Consider the following 9,194-nt stretch of genomic DNA (forward strand, 5'->3'; position numbering starts at 1 on the left):
TTGGTTGTAGAGGAACTGTCCTGGTGTGAACACACTTTTGATTTGTTTTAAAATTAGTATCTTGTAGCTTTGTCTGCAGTGTTCCGTGCATCATTGTTGTCTGTCATTTGTTACTGTGAATGTGGAATGCATTTTTTTAATTGCATTAACATTTTAAAGTAAATTAAATTTATATTTCATTTTGCTGCATTACTATGCTGATAATGGGAACAAATCTCATTACATTTTTAATTACTCAGATCATTAATTTCACTCTTCAATACACTTCGTTTTTTCATTTATCTTTTATAAAAATATTTGTAAAGCTGGAACAAGAAAACAGTAATATGAAGTAACTGACAGATCACTGAAACCACAAATAGACAAAAAAAAAATCACCAACAAGATCAACTGTATTATATATTAATGATTAAATACTGCTTTTGCCTCCTCTGGTGGATAAATACTCAGACTGGTGCTCTAGTTGAAAGCAATAGTCATGCCAATCCAGGAGCGCAGCTGGGAGATGCGGGCGTAGACTACTGGAAAACGAGTGTCGCAAGTGCTGGTTCCGCAGGACACAGAGCCCACCAGAGTCCAGACCCCTGAACGCTCACACACCAGAGGACCACCAGAATCACCCTGTGGAAAACACACAATTGAGATTGAACAGAAGCAACATTGATAATGTGTTTCTTCTCGATCTGTCTTCATATACCTGGCAAGATGATGATCCAGCTCCTCCAGCACAGATCATGGCATCAGTGATTCGGCTCTGACCCCAGATCTGTCTGCACACAGCAGGACTTATGATAGGTACGCCTGTTTGCTGCAGGATCTCAGGGCTCGCTAAAAAAAAAAGAAATCATGACATTGCATTGCACAGTAAACAGATGTGGTGTTATTCTCTTTTTGTTTTACAGTTTACTTACATGTGGTGGCCGTTCTACCCCAGCCAGTGGTGAAGCAGCGGGTTCCAGGCAGGATGTTGATGGTTGATGAAGCCAGACATACAGGAGAGATACGGGGAGTAAATGTGACTGGAGACGACAGTTTCAGCAGAGCAATGTCATTGTTGAAGCCTGCACTGCTGTAGAACGGATGGGTGATGACCTGCACATACAGAGAAAACAGATGAGCGATTACTATTGAAAGCTGACTTTATAGAAGGTAAACAAAGATGTAAGCATTTTCTTAAACAGTGTGTTTTTATGTGTTTTAATGTGGTTTAGATGTTTTCTTTCCTGTACTGAATGTTATATTTGTAAAGAATGTGAAAAAAATAATAAAAAGATTTATTTTGGTGTATTTTAGGAATGCAATTACATATATTATATACCTCAAATTTCGATTAGAAAGAGATGTTGACTGATATTTTTACCAATTTGCACACTTTTCAACTTCATAGATCTGTTTTTTCAATTCTGTAATATTGTGTTCAGCGCTTAAAATACACTGTTTAACCAGTGTTTATATTGTCGTTCAATAACAAATTAGAAATATGTGAGTTCAATTAAACAAAGTCCAAAACAAATATTAAAATATATTTGCAAACTTTTAGATCACACCTTTGCTTAAATTACAAGAGATACTACTACTAAAATATTCATAATGAATATGTTTTTTGTAGTTTAATGATGGCTATTTTTGTGTTTAATAAGAGTAATGAAACAACAATTAAAAATGACGTCTATTTGTATTCAGTTTGTAATTGGTATATTGGCCATAAAAAACAGCATCAATTGCTCTCTTTTTCAAGTTTTCTATTTCAAAATCTCTGATCCACTGAGATCATAAAACAATGTTACCTTGGAAACTAGTTTGATCTGGATGGGTTCAACATTGGAGCCACGATCATGTTCTCCAAGAATGACACGGTGATAGCCGACCCTAAAAATAGAGATAATGATAAAAATAGACAAAAGACAGACAGAAAGCAGACAGAGCATCTGTTAAACACTATTGTATGTGATGTTTGTCAGATTGAAGACTCTTACGCAGCAGCGCAGTGGGCAGCAGTGAGAACCCAGTTCTGGTTGATCAGGGATCCTCCGCAGAAGTGGAAACCATTGGGGAGCTGTTTCAAAGGTAAAAGCATTGAAAACATGACATTTACTCTTTAAACAAATCAGACAAACGTGTGTTTGAAAAACAGTCGAGTTACCTGGAGAGAGACCTGCCAGGGCCAAGAACCAGAGATGGCATTCTGTCCGTTCACAATCCTGCTGCCGATCGTCTGTGGTTTAATCGCAGGCACTCCACAACCTGTTATTACAGAACACAACACATTAGACAAGACAAGAAATAAGAATGAGACAGGAAGCTCTTAATTTAGGTTTTGCATTTTCTTTATCCATCATTATTCTTGTAAACTAAAGGAGACACTTACCCAGAGCAGAGGCCACCAGGGCAAGGCAGGTGATGGAGAAGATGGTGAAGGTCATGATGTAGATGAGTGTGTGATGGATCTCACTGATGTATCTGTAGGTGCTCTCTCTTGCTTTTATATCATTTACAGCAGCTGATCAATCTGAGACGTGATGGAGGACCATCCCATCAGCTCCAGTGAGCTCATAGATGAGGAATGTTTAGCTCTGTTATCGCTGGAGACAATCTGCATCTTCATTGTCCAGAGCTGGTCACTTACGAGCAAAGAGGCTGAATTCTCCATTCTTTGACCTCATGAAGGGGTTTAAGACTTCTGTCTATTTCCTTGAGAATCATCATGCTTTCAACTCTCTCATTGTATGTTATAAAGTGTTTTGGATTAGAAGTTCTTTTGTTGTTGCTTCCTTAAGTATTTCCGCTATACTTTCAGTAAAACGGCTGCTTTTCCAATAAGTCTGTGACATTATCTAATCCTGTATTCAACTTTGGCAAGCCATTCAAGACAGCGATACTGAAGAGGAAGGGACTAAAGTTGTGAGATTGTGTCGTACTATGATTATATCAGTTATGAGAGCTGGGCTAAGGTAAAACTCAGTACTAATATCAATTTCTTTAACACCCCTTTTGATAATAACATTAAGGGTAATAAACTGGTCGAACAAGCTCTTTAAAGACATCACAAGCTACCAGAGAGAGTGTTACGCAATGGTGTGCTTTTCTGCAATATCACTTACCTTTTTTTCAAACATTATTTTCTGTAAAGCATTACAATACAGTAATTGTAATTGTTCATTACATACGGAGACGTTAATGACAATTTATTTATTAAGCTGGTTGGTTTTTTGGTGTATTTTTTTTCTTTGTTTGTTAGTAATCAAATAAAGTAAGCACTCTGTCCATTGGTTGTACATTATATTTGTTTGTGGAAGAGAAGGCTATTTGGTTATTGGCTTTACTCTACAAAAGACTGGTCTTTATAGTTTTGTAAGATTTCAATTTTTATAAAATTATTTCAATTCATAAAATTCTAGCTAGCTTTATATAATAAGAATCATGTTTACATGGTATGTCTACAATAAAGTAATGGGTTCAGTTATTCAGAATTCAGAAAGGGATTTGTCCCCCTCAAACTTCCTCATACAAGAAGATAATATAGCATTAAGCACTTCACATAACCTCTGAGAAACCTGTGAAAACCCTCTTTCATTCAGGAACACTTCCGGGCAAATTAGAGGAAAATGAATATTCTCGAAGCTCTTAATCAACTGAACAAATGCTTCACAAAATGATTCACTCTTTCGAAGCGCCTGAAACATTTTGGTGGCACCTGCTGGTCAAAATATTGTAAATTCAATGAAAACTCAACCCGAGCATGTTTTAAATACTTTTAACAAACCAAATGCAGATGTTTACATGAAAGTGTAATATATTAAAGGTAATCTACAAATAATTAGCCTAAATGTCATGAAATATAAATGTTTTTTAAAATGTGTGTTTTATTTATATGCAGTCCTTGTTCGGGAAGTCGTGGCCTAATGGTTAGAGAGTCAGAGAGTAACCGAAAGGTTGCGGGTTCGAGTCTCAGGTTCTGCAGGGATTGTAGGTGAAGGGAGTGAATAACCAGAGCTCTCTCTCCACTCTCAATACCACGACTGAGGTGCCCTTGAGCAAGGCACTGAACCGAACCCCCAACTGCTCCCTGGGCGCCGCAGCATTGCTCCGGGTGTGTGTTCACTGCTGTGTGTGTGCACTTGGATGGGTACCATACTTAGGAACACGTCACGTCCTTTCCTTTCCTTGTTTTGTGTATTATGCAGGGTTTGCCAGACTAGGTCAATTAGAACCAATTATGTGTATTAGTCTTATTTTTTGTATTATGCACGCATAAGTATTAAAACGCATTAATAAAAATGAAGCTACACAATAGAACGGTTAAGACGTTCGTGGGTTCAAATCAATGCCATCTAGAGGCGAATGTTTGGTATTTCTAAACGTTTCGAAATCGTTTGCCGCAGCAAAGCCTCCTTTGTTGATGCAAGCTCCGAGTAGCTGGGTTTCCATCATCCTATTTTAATGCGCATTTTGAAGTATCGCATGAGAAACGAGTCATGGAAAAGACAAATTTCGAATAAAAATCCCTTAATTAGCAAAAAAGTTTTTACCCTCGCTTGAGGTGGTTTTTGACTTGTGCAAAAAAGGGTTGATGCGGGAGATGGAAATGCATTTGGGAATAAATTCCTCCAAGCTCATTAAAAAAAGTCATGTGACTTTGCGCTATGGGACGGCTAAACCTGACAAACCAGCAGACCGATGTCATTCCACAACATCTGAAATGTTGTTATGGTCATTCTCAATTGCCCGAGGAAAGTCTGTTGTTAAAGTATTTCTCTAATTGTCTCCCAGAAATGTCTAAAGCCTGGAATACACTACGCGATTTTTGCCCCGATTTTACAGACTGAACAAGTTGATGCTAGTTGAGGAAAGTCAGAGCCAGTCTGCAGATTACAGCTGACAGATTCCACAGAAAATCGAGTATAGTGTATAATGGTCACAGACTCCGATTTAGCTTCAGAATTTGATTCTATCCAGTCGGAGGATATCTAACATGTTTGATATTTTCAGCCGATTTTAGAACGTTTAGAATGTTTTCATTTGTCATGCGTCTTCTAGCAACAGGGTGCATGTTTCTGCTTGAATTCGTTGTGATCGGAACGACTTTAAAGTCTGGTAGTGTATGATCTTCAGTCGTGCAGTGTATGATGGCCAGTTTTCCTTTGTCACTATTTACAATGTTGGTAAGTGTATGATGCCTAGTGTTTTAAAAATCTGTTCATATTTTCAAAGTCATGTAGTGTATTCCAGCCTTTACACGACTGCGTTCTCAAACAGCAGCATCCACCTCCGAAAGCAATGACCGCAAATGATTCAAAGATGTTTCTCCGTGGAGCATTTATCGAATGTGCCCATCACTAACACAAATGCAGCTAAATCTGTTAGCAATCAGAATTATTTAATACTACATAAAAACTGTTTTTTAAATTGAAGTGATTGTCTGAATAAATTAAATGTGTTTAACAGTTTCTCTCCATTTTGTGTTTAGGTCTTATAGGATTAAACAGATTGAGCTATATCATTTTAGCATGTCTACAAAATATGATGTCCACATTATGACAAATTATGTTTTAATTTCAGATAAATAATTTCACAGTTCATTGTCATTATTGTTTTTTTTTTATTATTGTATTAATTCTAACATGAACTAAAGGCAAAACAGTGACATGAAGTAAAAGCCAGATCACAGGAACCACAGTCTGACTCAAACTAAAAAAAAAAACACACCATCAACAGAGATTGCATAATAACTTTATTACATAATAACGATTAAAATGTGCTTTTGCTTACATTGCTTGGTGGATAAATACTCTGATTTATGATGCAGCAATGTTATTAAACATTGTTACCTTGGAAACTAATTTGACCTGGATGGGTTCAACATTGGAGCCACAAATATGTTCTCCAAAAATTACATGGTAATGACTCTAAACAGAGAGATAAAGGTAAAACGAATAGTTAAAAGACAGACAGAAAGCTGACAGAGTATCTGTTAACCACTATTGTAAGTGATGTTTGTCAGATTGAAGACTCTTACAGAAAAGAGCAGTCATGTAAGATGTCTTAAGTGCAAAGAGGATGCATTCTCCATTCTTTGCCCTTGAGAAGGTGTTTGTGACGTCTGTTTATTTCCTAGAGAAGCATCATACTTTCACTTCTGTTCTGTTGCTGGTGTGTCTCCCTCGGGGGCTGTGAGAATGTTTTTCGATCTTCGGCCAGGTGCGACCCTGGGTCATGAGATCCTAACAAAGCGAAATGCCTTTTTTTTTTTTTTTTTTACAACTGATTTAAAGATTTCCTTGTTCTGGTCTGGATATATAAGCAAAGTGGCAAAACACCAGCAGGGTATTCTGTAACCAGAAAACCCCCACGCTGTGTTTGTGAGTCTCTGGAGCTCTGCACTAGAACTCTCACATGTTGCTGTTTGTACCTGTGCTGTCAGGTATGCATTTCTTTTTTCAAATGTGTAATTGTGTTAGACACATTGTGCTCATAGAACACACGTTTTAGTAGTTTGTGCTACTCCATGTGCACATAGTCAAGTTTATTCTTTAAAACACATGATTGCTTCTCTGCAAAAGTAAAAGGTTGTAGATGCTATGCATTCAAGACCATGTGTCTTGTGTATAATTAGAATAACTGTAACATTGGAATTATTCAGCAATTTCATGTTACATGTACATGTGTGACTGAGTGGAACACTCGGCTATTTCCCATATAGCTACAGTTATCCATGTACAGGAGCATATAGAATTGCCATGTGGCTACAATGTGATTCACAATTCCATTAGCCTTTCTGAATTGGCTTATAATTGTTTACATTTACATTTATGCATTTAGCAGGCGCTTGACTTACATTGCATTCAAGTTATTTGTTTATCAGCTCTTGCTTTCCTTGGGAATCGAACCCATGACCTTGGCGTTGCGACACGCTCTACTATTTGAGATACAGGAAAGACAGGAAATTAATTGTTTTATTATCTACCTCAAACGCTGCAAAAATAGAGCTGTCAAAATCATCAAGGACTCAAATCACCCTGGTAACCGTCTATTCACTTTGCTTCCATCTGGTAAGCCCTTCTGTAGCCCGATGGCAAAAACTGAGAGACTTAGAAGGAGCTTCTTCCCCCAGATCATCAGGCTCCTAAACTCTGGGTCATAACATCTCACGACTCCATGTAAAATCTCTATATCAATAAGTTATTCATAATTTTTTCTACCTTCGTTTTACTTTGCTATGTAAATACCCTGTGCAATGTTTTGCACATTCTTTTGCACATTCCTCCTTATATGACTATTTAAGTCACAAACATACTGACCTGCACATTTATATTTTTATCTTTTATTTTGTTCTTTATTTTTTCTACTTTTCTTTTTCTTAATATTTGTATTCTATATAATTGCACTGTACTTGGAGCGGACCTGACCTACATTTCACTGCTGGTTATTGTCACGAATCCTGACCATGCACTTCCGTTCACTAGCCACCAGAGGTCACTCGTTCACCACACGGACTCATACACAGCTGTTCACAATGATCACGCCCACACCTGAGAACCATCTCGCAATCACCATCACCCAAACACACACTATATAAGCCATGGACTTCCTCAGCATCGGGGCCGAGTATTCTGTTACGGGGCTGACGAGACGTGAGACGTGCGGATCCATATGCAAAGCTTTATTACAAAACATGGTCAGAAAACAGGCAGGGTTAGACAGGGGCAAACAGGTATGGCAAGGGCAAGACACAGCAAACGTGGAGCAAGCGTGGGTCGACGATCGGCGAACAGTATCCAAAGGGGCAAGGCAGAGAGATAATCCAGAGACGAGAGCAATAATCCAAACGGGGAGCGAACAGAGTCCAAACGGCAGAGGCTAAGGGTAAATCCAGGAAACACCGGCAGGGTCAGACACGGCAGGAAAACAAGGAAAGACTAAGGCTAAGAAAATGGCTCTGTAAAGTGCTATCGCTAGGTGAGTGATAAATGCAAACAATACTCGACCCCGATGCTGAGGAAGTCCATGGCTTATATAGTGTGTGTTTGGGTGATGGTGATTGCGAGATGGTTCTCAGGTGTGGGCGTGATCATTGTGAACAGCTGTGTATGAGTCCGTGTGGTGAACGAGTGACCTCTGGTGGCTAGTGAATGGAAGTGCATGGTCAGGATTCGTGACATAGCCCCCCCCCAATGAGCGGCTTCCAGACGCTCCTATATAGTCCAGGAGGGCGGTGGAGCGGAGGCGGAACAGGGGGAGGGACGGAGGGCCAGGTCCGTGAGGAAGTGGGAAGACCGGGGACTGAGGCAGAACCGGCAGAGCAGGACACCCAGGCGGAACCGGAGACCAGGACAGAGCAAGAGCCCACCAGGGCAGAGCAGATGGACCAGGAGCCCACCAGGGCGGAGTAGATGACCACCAGACTGGAGTAGAAGACCACCACGGCGGAGCAGACGACCACCAGAAACCGAGCAGAAGACCACCATGACGGGGCAGACGACCACCAGACCCGAGCAGAAGACCACCATGACGGGGCAGACGACCACCAGACCCGAGCAGAAGACCACCAAACCCGAGCAGAAGACCAGCACGGCGGAGCAGACGACCACCAGACCAGAGCAGAAGACCCCCATGGCGGAGCAGACGACCACCAGACCCGAGCAGAAGACCACCACGGCGGGGCAGACGACCACCAGACCCGGGCAGAAGACCACCACGGCGGGGCAGAGGACCACCAGACCTGAGCAGAAAACCCTAGCCAGGAAGCAGACTGGGCAGGAAACCATTGCAGAGTCTGAGATCTGGGGGAAACAGAGACAGACAACACAGGGAGAGCAGAGACAGACAATACAGGGAGAGCATTCATGATCACAGAGGGCGTGGCAGGGCAGGACGAGGATTCATAGACGGAGTTTTTAGCCGTGACAGGACAGGGCGAGGGTACACAGACGGCTTCTTTAGCCGTGACAGGACAGGGCGAGAGCTCACAGACGGCCACTTTGGCCGTGACAGTACAGGGCGAGGGTTCACAGACGGCCTCTTTAGCCGTGACAGGACAGGGCGTGAGCTCACAGACGGCCTCTTTAGCCGTGACAGGACAGGGCGAGAGCTCACAGACGGCCTCTTTAGCCGTGACAGGACATGGCGTGAGCTCACAGACGGCCTCTTTAGCCGTGACTGGAGAACAGGATTCTCGGGGATCTGGATCGGCACTT

At 41.0% G+C, this 9,194-nt stretch overlaps 1 protein-coding gene and 1 long non-coding RNA gene across 2 annotated transcripts; one reads left to right on the forward strand and one right to left on the reverse strand.

Annotated features, from left to right (window-relative positions):
- Window positions 1-287: 287 nt before the first annotated feature.
- Window positions 288-2,547, reverse strand: LOC306850916 (chymotrypsin-like protease CTRL-1). The gene is made up of 7 exons (XM_079386879.1): window positions 2,369-2,547; window positions 2,144-2,244; window positions 1,977-2,056; window positions 1,788-1,869; window positions 912-1,092; window positions 698-828; window positions 288-621 (listed from the first exon to the last, which is right to left on the reverse strand). The coding sequence occupies exons 1-7, from the start codon at window positions 2,421-2,423 to the stop codon at window positions 460-462; spliced, it is 792 nt and encodes a 263-aa protein (XP_079243005.1). The 5' UTR covers window positions 2,424-2,547; the 3' UTR covers window positions 288-459.
- LOC306850917 lies at window positions 1,024-3,265 on the forward strand. Its single transcript, XR_013782455.1, has 3 exons — window positions 1,024-1,149; window positions 1,962-2,067; window positions 2,498-3,265. It is a non-coding gene; the product is annotated as an uncharacterized lncRNA (long non-coding RNA).
- The last annotated feature ends 5,929 nt before the right edge of the window (window positions 3,266-9,194 follow it).

Source organism: Barbus barbus (genome assembly GCF_936440315.1).
Source record: "Barbus barbus genome assembly, chromosome: 31".
In the NCBI taxonomy this organism is placed as follows: domain Eukaryota; kingdom Metazoa; phylum Chordata; class Actinopteri; order Cypriniformes; family Cyprinidae; genus Barbus; species Barbus barbus.

Bases quoted from the DNA above. Each gene is read 5' to 3' on its own strand.
- LOC306850916 (XM_079386879.1), bottom strand. From the start codon at position 2,423: ATGACCTTCACCATCTTCTCCATCACCTGCCTTGCCCTGGTGGCCTCT. The intron at 2,245-2,368 runs GTAAGTGTCTCC...CTGTAATAACAG, and splicing joins CCTGGTGGCCTCTGCTCTGG to GTTGTGGAGTGCCTGCGATT. The intron at 1,870-1,976 runs GTAAGAGTCTTC...CTCTATTTTTAG, and splicing joins GCTGCCCACTGCGCTGCTGC to GGTCGGCTATCACCGTGTCA.